The sequence below is a fragment of the Syngnathus floridae genome, chromosome 5 (assembly GCF_059516105.1).
Source record: "Syngnathus floridae isolate MCC-2025c chromosome 5, RoL_Sflo_1.0, whole genome shotgun sequence".
Lineage (NCBI taxonomy): Eukaryota > Metazoa > Chordata > Actinopteri > Syngnathiformes > Syngnathidae > Syngnathus > Syngnathus floridae.
In genome coordinates this window covers 1039108-1054169 of record NC_142417.1, presented here as the reverse complement: position 1 = coordinate 1054169, position 15062 = coordinate 1039108, and the positions used below count along the sequence as shown (strand labels likewise).

Below are 15062 nucleotides of genomic sequence, written 5' to 3'. Positions count from 1 at the left end.
TGATGTCACTCCAAAAGGCCACTCCTTACTCCGCTTCCTGTCGGAAAACAATCCCCGCTTGTCTGAAAGCCAGCCTCGGCGCGAGTCACGTTTTTCGCTCGCCCTCCCGTAAGATGCGTAAACGAGAGAGTCTTGTCGTTTGGCAATGGCCCGTCGCTGGTGGTTCCACACATCGGGCAGGGGCGAGGGAAAGGTCCGTCGTGAAGCCCACACGGCTAATAACGCCACGGGCAGCACGTTGTGATCTCTGAGTGAGAGCTCTGCTGCTAAAATGCTTTAAATGAGTCATTCCAAAAAGTAAATACAAAAAAAATATTAGTTGTACGTTTTGATCAATGACTCACCTCTCTGTGAATCACGTTGTGCCCTATTTACTGTCATTTTGATACTCCTACTCTAATCTAGTAGTTTGAGAATAATGATTCTTTTCTCTGTATCATTTTTTACATATAATTTAATATGAAACTGTTATTAGCATATTTACAGACAATAAAATGCACTTTTTTCATCGTTTGTTTTGTCCAACTTATACACCGCTGTGGCTTCAAAGCTCAGACTCGGACCCAAAATTGTGTTGAGGGCAGCAAAAGAGGTTTGGTTGGATATGAAACTTAGGCTTTAACTACAGCAACGTTTTTCTTTTTAGTTCTACTTTACTAGAATCCCGTGTCGCATTGTAGCCAAAGGTCACAACACACTTGGTTATTGTGCCTTGGGGTGCTGTAAATCGTAAACGCTTGCTTGCTGGATCGCGCATGCTAAACTATCGAGCTAGCTGGGAAGACGCTCCCATCGTTTGGCGGGTCAGTTGCCATGACTACTTGTTTTTCTTCTTTGGCAAATACTTTTGGTGCATGACTGCCATGTTCTGAAATGGATTGAGTGTGACAATATTCACTAATGTATCATTTGAATACAATTTTGAGGCCTTCGGGTTTTGTAAGTGAATTTCCTCCAAAATGCGACTTATAGTCCAGTGCAACTCTGTTTTTGTTTGATGATGGATTTTTTTGACCGCTGCGATATACTCTGGAGTGACTTAATTATTATTTGTCATCATTCATGTTTCTATCTTATGTTGCAAATACAATCAGTCCTTCTTCCTCAATGATATTTCTGTCCAACGTGAGCATCTCCCATTCAAACACGGCACCGAAAGCAGTGCAACAAGTCCCGCGATGAAGCGCCAGTCCGTCTCTGTTGCCAAGTTACAGTTGAGTCTTCTCCTATTTTTAGTGCCCGAGACCAAAACTCTCGTAGTAAGAAATTACTTTCATTAGAAAGGCTGATAATTGTCTCCAAATGAAGACTGTCATGCCTTTTTGAACTACAATAATGAGATAATCGAGGAAGCCTAATGCAGAGCTGTCCTCCGGGGTTTGTCAAGTACCTCGACAAAGAATGTTATTTATTCATAATGACTTTTATTAACGTTGTTTGTAATAGAAAGTCCTCATCTACGCTTTTTATGGATGCAATTGACTGCAAATGCGTTTTGCCAGGTACGGCGCCGTCTTCCCGAGCCTCAACATGTCCGTGAAACGTCGCGAGCAGACGCTGCAGGACTACAAGCGCCTGCAGTCCAAAGTGGAGAAGTACGAAGAGAAAGAGAAAACCGGGCCCGTCATGGTCAAGCTGCACCAGGTAGGCTGAGCCGGCTGTCCGCTCGATGGCGCCCCCTGCCGGCGGACCATACAAACGCTGACTGGATATGAACAAAAATAGTTGCGCACGTGCGTGTACAGTGCGTGCGCGCTCTTTCACCCACGCGAGCTAGCGAGCTCTCAAGTTTTCAAAAAGCCACTGCTGCACATCTACAGGCACGTAATTGAGAATCGGAGACACGCACACATACACTCACACGAGGCCATTACCGAAGCGCGCACATTCACAGATAGCGTTGCCTAAGCTATTGCCGCTAACACATCCTCACATGGAGATCCACCCACACACGTCGAGAAAAGCACCGTCAGGGGAACAAAGACTTGAAGAGGCGCCCCTGCACGCCTGCCCTTTGAATCCCCATGCACTTCAAGAGACCATCCCGACAAAAAGGAGAAAAAAATCACGCGGATGCCATTTCGTTTTCAAATCATCTCGCCGAGGACAAACACACCACACCGTCCTAGCGCGAAATAAAAAAAACAATATGCTCCATTTTAAATGGACCGTCTCTTTGTAGCAAGTCTCACCCTCTCGCATATTCATCGTGCGTTAGGTGTCTACGGTCGACCCACTAATATACACACACACACACACACACACAGACACACACACAGCTCTGTGGTGCTAGAGTCCACTCACAGCCAAGTCTGCCCACATTACCCACTCCTCCTCACTGTGGTCGTGATTACAGCCTTTTTTGCAGCTCTTCTCCGTGGGAATTAGGCAAATATCTTTCCCGACCAAAAAGCCGACGCCAGTGTGGCGACTGGTGAAAGAAAATGAACTATATTTTCCACAACGCCGTTGTTTGACACTCAATTGGGAGTGGCAAGAAACACTTTCAAGATTCTTATTGGAAGAATTGTTCTGATGTTAACCGATGAAAGTCTTCACACAACAGCCACGTGCGGTATTGCCAATGACGTCGACGTCTCGCCGTTCCCGCAGGCCAGAGAGGAGCTGCGACCCGTCAAGGAGGACTTTGAGGCCAAGAACAAGCAGCTGCTGGACGAGATGCCCAAGTTCTACCACAGCCGCATCGACTACTTCCAGCCCAGCTTTGAGGCTCTCATCCGGGCGCAGGTTGGTTACTCCTCAATCACGGTCGGGGCCTTCTGTTAAGTAAGCCTGCGTGGACGCCTGGTGACGCGCCCCCCCCTCCCCCCAAGTGGCGCTGGTCTCATGAAGGCCTCATCTGTCTGGCTCCGGCGCGGCCCCAAACCTGACGTTTCTCTTTTAGCAGATGCCCTCCCCACTCCGGAGCCAGCGTGTCATTTCCTCCGCGGCACGCTCCTGATTAGCAAACGAGATTAGCTCAAACTGCGCTTTGAACTTGCAGGACGACGAGGACAATCGAATCTTTCAATTTGCTCCATTCCCCTAAAAGTTGCGAAATGAAAGGATGGAAGACGAGTGAGGCGGTCACTCTGGAGGAAATGTAATTGAGCATTTGAGTCTGCTGAATGAGCGCTTACACACACACACACACACACACACAGCAGGCAGGCAGGCAGGCAGGCACACGTGGGTGGGCGGCGGACCTCCCTCGGTTTGGTCCTCCACTCCCTTCTCCTCCGTTGCTGTGCCGCTCCCAGCAGCGGCATCAGCGCAGGCACAATAGCCGCCTTTGTTTGCTGCCACAAGTGGCGGCCAACGACACTTGTTGGAACGTGCGGGTCCACCTGTACACGCAACCGGCATATTTTGCATTCTCCTGCCTGCAGCATGCGGGTTCAGTTAAAAAACAAAAAACTATTAATAGAGCGGATTTATTGTCCTCTTCCCTCGGGATTGTCTTTGTTTCCTGAAACATGGATTATGAGCACATGCTGTGAATTTACAGTCCGAAGGTAAAATATGAGGCGCAGTTAAATTGTTCACCATATTATAATAGGGCTGCAGCTATAAAATATTTTCCTTTTGGCCAGTCCATTGAAAATTCCATCAAATAATTGAGTATTTGGATCAAATAAAACATACATCCATTTGTTACGTATGCATGTTATATTTTTAGAGCGTCCGATTTTCTCTCAATTTAAACTGCGTTGCACCACTCTTTTTCTTCTAAAAATATAAATGTGGTAAATCAGACTTTGGGAAGCAATATTTGGTGGCAGAGGTGGGCATTCCCAAGGTTCACGTGAAATACATCTTCTCTCCGGGCAGGTGGTGTATTTCACGGAAATGTACAAGGTCTTCAGCGAGCTGACGGATCAGATCGACCGGGCGGGCCTGACTGACGAGCAGCGGCAGAGGGAGAGCGAGGCCAAGCTCAACGAGCTGCGCGCTCTCTCCATCGTGGCCGACGACTGAGACGCTGCTGCTGCTGCTGTGGCCTTCACCGGTTAGTGCTTCCTTCCCATGACTTGTTTTATCAGTTGCCACATTAACCAAGCCATCAGCCAAACACTAGCGCCGCTTTCTTCAAACAGCGGCCGACCCGACCCGACCCGACGCGCTCGTATATGCCGTGCCCGGCCGGATTAGTCACGTAATTTGAGGCCGCTAAACTCGTCTGAAGTTTGTCGCCAACTAAAACAGCAGCAACGAACAAAAGTAAAGTTGTTCGGATAAATTTGTTGAAAAGCAAAGGTACAGTTCAGATTCAAATATCCGAATCAAGTATGTTTTTTACCTTTTAGTTTTGGATATTTGATTGAACGTTCAGTTCTTTCATGAAAGAACAAAAGCAAATGTTTCCTTTTAAGTGAAATCTGCTTGCTTTCATTTGGATGATGGTGATAAAATGCATTTTCCTCAACTCTATTAAAATGGCCTTCAATTTGATACATTTTTGCTTCATCCTTATAAATTCCCAGTAAAAGCTGGTCATTTTGAAAATGTTCTAAATTTTGCGATTCATAAAATGTATAATGATATGTGTTGAGAGACATCGTATGGGCTTTTGAATCTGGTTAGGAGCTGCTGTTTTGGTTAGCAACAGGAAACAGTCATTTAGATGAATACGAGTGTAGTCTGTGTAATTATTTCTCTAATTTCTGATCATGAAGTCATAGATTGTTATTGTTCTCACATCGACAGTCGTGTGGTCATTGCTACCCAAAACAGCAGCACCTCAGTCATCGCTTCATGATGTTGTAATGATGCTTTTATTTTACACTCCGGGTCACTTGACATCAATTGTAGCTCTGTATAGATAATTCCGTTCAATAATATTCCAGAAATATGTTTTTACATGCAAGATATTTGCAATTTGGCACTATATGATGTTAGATTATTTTTGTCATGGCTTGCAGGCACAATCTTATTCTAGACAGTTTTTAGACTTTTTTTTTTTTTTTTAAACATCCGACATGATCTTATTTCCCCACGTGTTGACATCATCTTTGTGGCGCATGAAGCAGTGAAATGCAATTTATTACATGAGGAAGTGGACAGACAGTAGACTAAGTTTCAGCCACAGTTCTAAAATCAAGCCAAGTGCTCCCTCTAGCGGGGGTGAAAAGGACTCGTTCCAAAAGCGTCCACCGACAACGGTCATGGCTAAAAGGGTTCAGAGGTCACAGATGCTCACTAGGTGCGCTCTCTTTAACTTTGTGTCATACAGGCAGTCTTTTATCTATTTTAAATTAAGCTAACTACTGATTAATGAAGGGGACTTTATACTAAATGAAGGCTTTTATTTTTTTAACTGTGTTAGGGCCACACTGAAAAGAAAGCAAAATACTAACATGTCAGAATTACAAGTTGAAATATTACACCTTATCAGAAAACTAAACGTGTTATTACAATATTAGTTTAAACAGTACTGCCCCCCCCCCCCCCATCTTTATTGTTGTCATAGAGCAGCTTTCATGCAAAAATAACTACACTCTCAAGTTTACCTATAATATTTTGTTATAAAATCCTAACTTGAAAACGTGATTTGAATGTCAGTCAAAGATCAGGTCAGGTATTAATTATGTCAGTACTTCACGATACTTTGTTTTATTTTTGTGTAAATCTTAATTTTCCTCAGCATTGTCAAAAAATACTTTTCTCAAGTAACACTACTACTTTTTTCTTGTATTCTTCCTTTTTATTTTTCAATGTGACCTTGATAGTCCTTCTAAACAATGTCGTTTTTTATTTATTTTGACAAGTAAATACTTTTAGCGTCAAGGGTTTTATTTGTTTGTAAACTTGATATGTTCCGTAATTGTCCAATAGCATTTTTTGCATACATTAAGAAAATAAATGATCAATGAGACGTGACTTTGCTCTCTCTTCCTGTCCCTTTACTGCAATATACTCACCAATGTTCTTTAAATATAAAAACCAAAACAGGTTAGAAATCTTTATTTTCTGTTTATTAAGTCCGTAATGGCCACTCATTGGGCGCAAAAGCGTATTTACAACACATACAATATTACCTACCGCTGGATTTTCAACGAATCACATTAGATTTACAAAACCAACTTAAGATGTAAGCAGAACAAAGGAGGAAGACATGTTACAAGTGAGACATCTCAAATAACGCCACATGTTATAAAAACGTTTTGTTTTTTTTGTACAACACCAGCAGGCGAACAACATTTTTGATCCCGTTAGATAACAATGTACACGTTACATGTTGGACGGACGTGTATGAACTAGTGAAGTCAAACGTGTTTCTATTAAGGCACTTACTCGATGTTGCCATTTTGTCACACGACCGTCTTGCCGTACATATTGGCTATCTGCTCCTGGAACAGCCGGCGGATGTCGGCGCGTCGGCTCTTGAGCGTGGGTGTGAGGAGGCCGTTTGCCACGCTGAACGTCTCGGGGTGCAAGTGGACGTCTTTCACCTGGAACGTAACATAAGGCCAAATCCGTACAGTGGCGCCTTGAGAACATTTCCTTCCGAGTCTGCTCGCTTAATGCTAACTCAAATGACAAAACAAAATAGGCAGGCTAACGAAACTAGCGTCGATGATGCTTGAAAGCGGGTGATTTGTTCCTCACTTGTTCAAATGATTTGAGGCCGGCCTCTTTTCCAATCACTCTCATGTCCTCCAACACCGCCTTCTTCACGTCCTGAGAGAAATACGGACATGGATATTTTCGCAAAAAGCCTGATCAAATGTGCACGATGTTTCATCTATGACTTACAGGAGTTTGACAAAGTTCTTCGTACGAGTCGACAAATCCTCGCTCCTTAGCCCAGGTTACAAAAACCTCACGGTCAGGGACAACAATCCCAACCAGGTAAGACTGAGCACAAGGAACGATCATTGCAATTAACACCTCTGGATTTTGTCTTAGGTTCGCAGACGAGCAGCACACCTGTAAACTGTCTCCATGCACAAAGACCTGCAGCACAGGTGTGCAGCGCGTGTACACGTTTTCAATTTTCTCCGGAGCGATGTACTCTCCCTGCGACAGCTTGAAGATGTGCTTCTTCCTGTCAATGATGCGCAGCGTTCCGTTCTAAAACGGCAAAACACGTTTGTAATGACCAAAAAAAAAGAAGATGAAACAAAATTTGACATTTGACGCATACTGGAAGCCACTGGCCCACGTCGCCACTGTGCAGCCAGCCGTCACTGTCCAAAGCTTCTGCCGTCCTTTCGGGGTCCTTCAAGTAGCCTCGGAACACGCTGGGGCCGCGGATACAGATCTGACAAAGTACGTAAGTCCTGAGGCACAATTGGCAAGCGGCGCCATTTTTCAAAATGTCTGTTCAAATGTTTGAGAGTTTAAATATGCAACCAAGATCACTTGTTTCAAAACCTTTTTCAAACACTTTTATATTTATAGTGTATTTTTATGTCACAAGATTTTTTCCCCCCAAAATAGGTCAACGTTTTTTTTACAAAAACTTTGAATATAAACGACTTACCTCGCCCTCTCCGTTCTTTGCAAAGTAGTTCATGTCAGGGATGTCCACCAGCTTGACCGTAGCACATGGCAGAGGAGCACCAACGTGTCCTGACAAATGCGGTGCCAACAAAAATTCATCCCACAAAAAATATATATATATATATACAGTATATATACTATTCGTATGTATCCTTTCAAATGAATTTTTACAGATTTCCGCAAAGTTTTATAATTGATTGTTGTGTATGACCACCCGTTATTTACTTTGGAAAAATAAACAGCACGTTTGAAAAAACAATGGACACTTTTGAAAAATAAAAAAAACAACCGACCTGCTATGAAAAACTAAAATTATATCAAACAAAATTCTAGGTGAACTAAAAACTGACTATTAACACCCTTGTAATGCAAGACTTGTTTGTTTCGCAGCCTAACCTGCGCTCCAGTCACCCGGCATGGAGAAGGTGCATCCCGCCGTGCATTCCGTTTGGCCGTAGCCTTCAAAAATGAGACATCCCATGGTGGCTCGAAGGAAGGAGAGCACCGTGGGGGAAATGGGTGCCGAGGCGGTCAGGGCGAAGCGCAGGTTTCCTCCAAAGTTGGCCTGCAACACAAGCAAGTCTTGCATGATTTTTCTTATTTTTTTTTAACCAACAATAAGCAGAGCAAAAATCCCACTTGGACACCAAGCCAGACCATATTTTTTTCCATCGACCTCCGGCGAGCCAAAATGTTGGGTTGCCAGCGTGTGCGTGCGTGCGTGTCTCCAATACACTCCCACAGGCGCAATATGCTGCGCTTGCTTTTGGCACCGCTCGCTGGAAGAGCTCTGCACCACCGACTAACTTCTCATACAACATGGTGGACTCGCTGCAAGCTGCTTCGCGCTCCCTCCCCTCCCCTCCCCTCGGAACGCATTTGATCAGGAAAATGTCAGCTTAAAGGCTGCGGACAAACCGTTGTTTGCTTTGTTTGGGACCGTAAAGGAACGGGTGCAGATTTTTAGTGCGGAACTAGCAAAGTTTGGATGCTAGCTTAGCATCTACGTCGTATATGGTACAACGTCAACTACAAGCGGCCGCTGGCTCCACAGACCTGAATCCTGTTGAAGACCAGTTTGTCCCAAAGACTGTTGTTGCGTACGACGCCGCTGCTTAGCTCGGCCTGCTTCCTCCTGACGGCGTAGTGAAGCAAAGCTCGCCTCAGCGGGGATGTCACCGAGCCCAGGATCTGAACAGGGTTATGGTTAGGGACTATCTGGCGGAAGACGGACGCCGTCTGTAAAGCAGACCTTGTCGTAGATGCGGTTCAGCACTCGGGGCACGACGGGGAAGAAGGTGGGCTTGAGTGTTTTGATGTCGTCCATCAGGAGGGAAATGTCCCCTTGGTAGAAGCCCACTCGAGCGCCGTGGCAGAACATGGACACCTGACGCGGGGTTAGCCTTTGTTTAGACGTCAGAGCAGTCCAAAAAAACAGACTTCAAGAGCCAATTTATTGATCACTAGTCCTGCGATGAGCCCACCTGGATCATCCTCTCAAACATGTGTGCTAACGGCAGGTAGGAGATGGAAACGTCTTCTTGTCGGATGACAAAGGAACCCTGGCAGAGGGGAAAATAATGAGAAATGTTTCAGTTCTCCAGGGAGACATGAAACCTCAGAGGCAATCAAACATCTTGTATGTTTTTTTTTTTCCCCTCCAGCATTTAGATGGCAGACGATCTATAAAGAGGCAATTAGTTTAAGCAGCTCGCAACCACAGGGCCAATCAAACACTCAGTTAATCATAGCATTACACACAGCGGGGAGGAAATAGACAAGCCACAAAGCAGACATGAAGATGCTGTGGGAAGAGGTGGGATGGAAGACGCACCTCCAGGATCTTAATGACAGAGGAAGTGTTTGAGGCGATGTTGCCGTGGGTGATCATGGCTCCCTTAGGCTTGCCTGCACATCAACAAACAAAGACATTAGGGCCGCCTTTTGGGAGTTGTACGGCGGGCCTCGTAAAAGACCCCGACTGTGGGCAACGTTGCTGGGGATGATTAGGCGCTACTACCTGTGGTGCCACTGGTGAAGCAAACCACGGCCAGATCCTGAGGCTGGGGGGGCTGCGAGGAAATCAAAAGAATAGCAATGCAGACCACCACCTCCACTCCCCTTTTATTTGTCATCGACATGCTTTTGCTTGGAGATTTGACAAAAATGGAATTCACTTCAACCATTCCTTAGTTTATGGTACCCACATAGAGTGGACCCTTAATATTCACTGTTTGACATTCACGGCCTCACCTCTTCACAGATTTCTCTTTTTTTATTCATGTAACTGAAAACTTACCAAAGGCTCTTTGAGATTCTGCCTTCCCAGATCCTACAACAAGCACAAAACGGATGAAGCTCCATATGGTGATAAATGCAAGAAAAAAAAAAAGTGTGCACTGTCTGCTCACCATGAGCTGTGTCAGTTTGAGAACCTCCACCTGGCAAGCCCTCGCCCTCTCGGCGAAAGCCTCGCTGAAGTCGTCGAAGAAAACCAGACAGCAGAGTTTGGGTGTGACGCCTTTCTCCTTATTCTCCAACAGGGAGGCGGCTTTCTCCTCACGGTCGCATACCAGCAGGGAGATCTCCGCTAAATGTCACCGCCACACAAGCAACAACGGTGAGTTCTATCCATCTACAGGATCTATTAAAAGTGTATTTTTATTATTCTGATCTTGTTTCCATTGCTACAATTCAGGATGCCTTACCCAGCTGGAGAATATGGACCATGGCCTCCAGCCCCAGTGTCTCATACAAAGGAACAAGCGCCATAGAGTAAGTATAGCAGGCCAGCTCTGTAATGATCCACTGCCACCAACAGAGGGAGACAAAGACACACTTTTACACTCACGTCATTCTCCCTCAGTCAGATAACGTTTTCCAAGTGAAGACAAATGTCAGCCAAAGCAAACAAAGACTCGGGGAAATTATAATCATGGTTTTGGAGTTAATCTCACGGTTGGAATAGAGCAAATAATAGTTTTGCCCTTTTTAGTCGGTGAAAATGCTCTTGCCTGTCGGGTACGATAGAAATGATGATTGCAGCAGACCACTTGAATGAGTAATAGCTGTCTAGGGACACACAGAGGATGCCTGCAGTATCTTCTCCTCTTATATTGATTTATAAAAGCAAATACTTTTGAAGGACACACAAAAATTGCTCAAAGTAACTCCCTGGACATGATTGGTGGTGAAGCTTGGTAGATATCAAGTATCTCTGTTAGTCAATCACTAACGAAATCAGTCAAATCATTACAGTAGATATGTGACAAATACCATAAATATAAAATACTGATTTAAAAAAAACACCAGCAAGTGTTTATTATAAAACTACACCACCTGGATGCGCAGTGACATAAATTGGTCTAGTTCTACAAGACAGTATTTATCTATTTTTTAGTCCGACCACATGATGACATCAGGCTCGAGTCTCCTCGATGACATTGCTGGAATAATTTGGGAAAAATGTGCTCAGCGTAAACAGCAGCTACAATGCAAACATCTTGTACCTCTGGTCTGTTCTGTGCAAATATCCCAATGAATTGTTCTGGGTTGGGCTTGCAGCCTTTAGCCAGGAGACCAGAACCCAGCACCCGTGCTTGTTCGGCCACCTGGAGGGTCCAAAGACAAATGGAAGCGACGACAAGCATTTGCGGCTCAGTATACAAGCAAATGTGTCCGTACCTCAGTGTAGGATAACCACTGGTAGGGTTGGCCTGACTCCCTGAAGCCAAGACATGGTGCATTACCTAAAACAGCCACAAGGGAAATTGAGCCTCAGCTGACTTGACAAGATTATAAAATGATGATTTAAGTTGATTGTCATATTCAAAGTCCCACCTGCGATCCTCAGGCCTCTCTGGAACATGTCGTACGCCGTCCTGGTGTCGTCGTGGTAGAATTCCAGCAAGGAATCATCTTGAAGAAGAGCTGAGCGCCTGCAGCCGGGATCCCCCTGCAGCAAAGGATCACGTCGGTAAGTTCCCGAAGCTCCACTGGGCAGAAGGCCGCTCACGCACATTGACAGCCACCGATTGGGCCTGAAGGTCGCAGGGAGGGCGCATGGGCTGCGGACGGGTCAGCAGCCAGTATGTGGTGAGGGAGGCTAGGGCTCCTAATCCCAGCAGGGACAGCGAGTGCAGGGACAGCAGATGCCAGTCTCCAGCCTGATCGGACTGAGGAAATTTCACTTCCAAGCTGGATCCAAGTGACTGTAACCACTCCTGAAAATGCATCACTGATTGATAGAGAGAAAAGTCGATTTAGTTCACCAACATCACATTTCAACTCAGTTTCCAATGATTTTGGATTTATTTTTCCAGCCAGGAAGGGGAAAAAAAGGGAAGAGCGAGTCATGCTGGGACATACACTTGGCACGGCGCATCTACTCAAAGTGGAGCAACACCAGGAAGTAATGAAACCAGGCCCTCCCCCCCTCAGCCATGCCGTGCCACTTTACTATCGGGAGGGGGTCCTCTTGAACATTTGGTCGCCAAATAGGGGGGAGGGGGTGTGACCCCTCCTCCACCCACTTTCTCCGTGTCACTTTATATTGGTTTTTTTTTTAGTTGGGACTCAAAACGACTCAAAAAGGGCTCTCCTAGCACTTCAGGTGTCTTTGCTTATAAATGAACACAGACTTCTTTCCACGACCTTTCACCCACTTTCTTTTTCTTGTAGGCGAGGGAAAGCTTTACAACGAACTGTGGCCACACTCAGCTTGGCTGGCTCCGTTTGCATGCCCGTCACCAAGTTACCACACAATTTACAGGCGAACGTTCTCACTGCCAGCTGGTCGGCCATTTTACAACATTTTAATTCATCTTTCAAGTTTTGTGTTCTAAGACAATGGACAGTAGCAACCAAACTGACCAAAAGGAAAACTTGCTTCTTTCACCAGAAAAGAAATTTGTTTCTAACTTTTTTTTTTACGTTCTTTGGTCATCAGCAGTAGAAGACCAAAAAAGTGAACAAGAACATGACAGTTCACTGCAATGATCGCATTCGCTCCCCCATCCCCCTATCTCGGCACGACCCCCCCCCCCCCTCGACTCCCCCCCCCCCCCCTCTGCTCACTCCCATTCATAAAGACAATTGTCAAGACTCAGACAGGCACCATTGTCTCACAGCTTTGACGCCCTAGAAAACATCAGACAAAAAGAAACGAAAACAGTCAAGCAACACCACTTCCCTAGCCTAACCCCGTCGAGCTGAAATTGAATTAATATTATTAATGAACAGAAAATAAAATACTGCATGGCCAAGATGCGACTTTACAATTACAGTTATATTGATGATTTAAATAGAATGACGTTTTGTATCATCTCCATCATAATCTAACAAGATCTGATACAAAAGTTGCATCGAAGATGATGTCATATAACACATGATGTCATATAACGTGCATATGTTGTATTTTGTTGTCACTCCAATTTGGAAATTTACAATTTCGACCCCAGACTTGATGTTGTATCAAATCTTGGCATGTTGTCAGGATATTGCGTAAATTGGGATTTGCAGTTGAGTCACTTTGCTTCGCTTGATTGACGATGGAGAGCGAGAAAATTGGACATCAACAAGTGCCACAGAATAGATGTGTGGTCCACCTAGGAAGTTCCAATAACTTTTTCTAAAAAGCTAACCCACAACAACTGTGCCTGTCCTAAATTTTTCATGAACAAAACAATTACAACTGCGTGTATTAGTTGATCATACCAAAAAAGCAAAGACACACCAAATAAGACAAGCACAGGAACACAAAGTTCCACGAGCAAAAACTCCTAAAGCTTTATCAAATAAGCCAAAAGTGAAATGGCTTCCTTCTACTAATTATTCAGTGTTACCTTTCATCCGATAACATCCTGCTTGAGTGACACAATAAAAGCAAAGAATGCAGCTTGTCAGGCAGACGTGTAAGAGCCTGAGGCATCCTGCAGGTTTGTGCACATCCATTCCTGACCTGAGCACGGAGATCGCATACGAAATCATGTTTGCGATCTGATACCTTCACGATGACAGCGGAATAACAATGCTGATCGTTATGAAGGAAAGATTATGTAATCAATTTGATCTTCCCCGATACAATATCTTTGAAAGTGTCAACCTGCTGGTAATAGAACCCCCTTTTTTTTTATATAAAATAGAGTATCACAATACAGAAGAGGCCTTTCTTTATTCTGTACTTCAATACAGTTTAAGAAGTTCAACTTTTTCTTAGTCCAGCAGAGAAAATAAATGTCGGCTTGACGTGAATACTGAAGCTAAATAGTAGCTGACTGACAATGAGAGCAATCCTCGGAAATTCCTCCCCCTGACCCAGAAAACTACAGGAGGCGACACTGGGAGGGGCGTGGGGGCTTTCAATGGGGAAGAGGACTCGTGGCGTAGTGTGGCCGACGGGAGATGAGTTTGCCGTTTTTAAGGGGGCAAATGAAGCTGGCTGAGCAGCGGAGTTGTTTGTCAAACAGGTTGTCAAGACTGCGATGGTGGATGGACGTCAATGTCTTGGGGACATGCATTGGGAGAGTTGGTCGGAGTGATGGGACAAATCACAGAAGGATCATTTGTGGTTGATGAATTGGAAATAAAAAATAGCACAGGCTCTAGGACACAGCCCTGAGGGACACCAACATTTATTCATCGCAGCGGTTTTAGGGATAGGTTATTGCTATTGTAAATTGCTGCAGGCGTTGCAATTTCATTATCAACATACAAATCTCTGGGAATGTTAGTTTTGTTTGTACACTGTATTATTTATTTGCCGTTTTGTTGATTTATTACAACTAATCCTATATTCATAGAGAGTCAAGTGTACGGTATTTTTTACATTAATTCTCTATTGCAGAGTTGCCTTTCTGCCTTTTTGTCATAGATGAACTAAAGGTCTTTAAAAAAGATCTATCACTGGTTGAATTGAACTTTTATGTATAAAGTATCAGTGATATCATTTACTACACTGTTGCGTCCACTTGTACTGGTAGCGGTCAGTTAAAATAGAAATGGTATTCTAATTAAAAACATCTCTATATCTTCTACACAAATTCTAAGCACAGTCATTGACAAATTGTTAAACATTCTGCCAGTGGCAGTGCCAATCAAAATGGCAGCAGGCTATTTGTAATGGATGCAGGTGTACCTAATGTAGTGGCCGAGAAAAGTGCGTGGCGAAAAGTTGAAAGCGAAGAGTATTCGTGCAACCAACCAACAAAAAGCAAAAAGATGGATTTAAACATAAAAAAAAACTTGCAAACACAAAAGAGAAAGTTCGTTCATCTTCCAGTGACGTTGCAACCGCAGCGGACCACGGAGTGCAAAAAGCCCAAACTTTCCCGGATATTTGTGAAGAAATGAAATCTTATTTGGTCAAATGCAGAAGAAACGATACTATGCAAAAAAGAAATGAAGTCAATCACCTGTTATTGCCGAGCTCCGCGCTTGATGGCTTGGCGCTCCAAAAGGATTTACCGTTCATCCATCTGAATCTGCTCACTCCTAAAGTTAGTGCAGATCATCAACTGTTTCCTGTCACAACGTTTCAAATCAAAAGCTTTTAATCA

The 15062-nt window shown here is 44.4% G+C and overlaps 2 protein-coding genes and 1 long non-coding RNA gene across 8 annotated transcripts in view; 1 reads left to right on the top strand and 2 right to left on the bottom strand.

Moving 5' to 3' along the window:
• Positions 1 to 15062, top strand: part of bin3 (bridging integrator 3) — a 33089-nt gene that overhangs the window by 12741 nt on the left and 5286 nt on the right. The window contains exons 7-14 of one of the 4 annotated variants that reach the window (XR_015858474.1): positions 1503 to 1644; positions 2614 to 2748; positions 3832 to 4009; positions 6759 to 6852; positions 7897 to 8082; positions 10050 to 10126; positions 10205 to 10281; positions 11360 to 11482. Coding sequence is in view for 3 of the 4 variants with exons in the window: in XM_088375207.1 (XP_088231333.1) it covers positions 1503 to 1644; positions 2614 to 2748; positions 3832 to 3978 (424 nt within the window). In the remaining variant the exon portion in view is untranslated. Of the gene's footprint in view, positions 1 to 1502; positions 1645 to 2613; positions 2749 to 3831; positions 5881 to 6359; positions 6376 to 6758; positions 6853 to 7896; positions 8083 to 10049; positions 10127 to 10204; positions 10282 to 11359; positions 11483 to 15062 lie in introns of those variants that run through there. The other 3 variants (XM_088375207.1, XM_088375206.1, XM_088375205.1) reach the window with 3 other exon arrangements.
• LOC148397332 (uncharacterized) lies at positions 1474 to 3139 on the bottom strand. Its single transcript, XR_015858475.1, has 2 exons — positions 2305 to 3139; positions 1474 to 1679 (listed from the first exon to the last, which is right to left on the bottom strand). It is a non-coding gene; the product is annotated as an uncharacterized LOC148397332 (long non-coding RNA).
• Positions 5954 to 15029, bottom strand: acsl2 (acyl-CoA synthetase long chain family member 2). 3 transcript variants are annotated; one of them, XM_088375202.1, is made up of 20 exons: positions 14919 to 15007; positions 11526 to 11743; positions 11347 to 11461; positions 11191 to 11255; positions 11016 to 11117; positions 10215 to 10314; positions 9918 to 10096; positions 9806 to 9838; positions 9527 to 9578; positions 9341 to 9414; positions 8991 to 9068; positions 8759 to 8893; positions 8563 to 8697; positions 7903 to 8071; positions 7487 to 7575; positions 7148 to 7264; positions 6931 to 7074; positions 6757 to 6858; positions 6610 to 6681; positions 5954 to 6452 (listed from the first exon to the last, which is right to left on the bottom strand). In XM_088375202.1, the coding sequence occupies exons 2-20, from the start codon at positions 11739 to 11741 to the stop codon at positions 6312 to 6314; spliced, it is 2118 nt and encodes a 705-aa protein (XP_088231328.1). In that variant the 5' UTR covers positions 11742 to 11743; positions 14919 to 15007; the 3' UTR covers positions 5954 to 6311. The 3 variants fall into 3 exon arrangements, with proteins under 3 accessions (XP_088231328.1, XP_088231329.1, XP_088231326.1); XM_088375203.1 differs by having other exon boundaries at positions 6757 to 7074; positions 11526 to 11729; positions 14919 to 15029; XM_088375200.1 differs by having other exon boundaries at positions 6757 to 7074.

What these genes read in the sequence shown, in the direction of transcription:
- acsl2 (XM_088375200.1), bottom strand. Translation starts at nt 11,741, where the DNA reads ATGCATTTTCAGGAGTGGTTACAGTCACTTGGATCCAGCTTGGAAGTG. An exon ending in CAAAGAACGGAGAGGGCGAG is followed by an intron (nt 7,265 to 7,486) that starts GTAAGTCGTTTA and finishes GTACTTTGTCAG; the next exon opens with ATCTGTATCCGCGGCCCCAG. An exon ending in ACGTGGGCCAGTGGCTTCCA is followed by an intron (nt 7,075 to 7,147) that starts GTATGCGTCAAA and finishes TTGCCGTTTTAG; the next exon opens with AACGGAACGCTGCGCATCAT.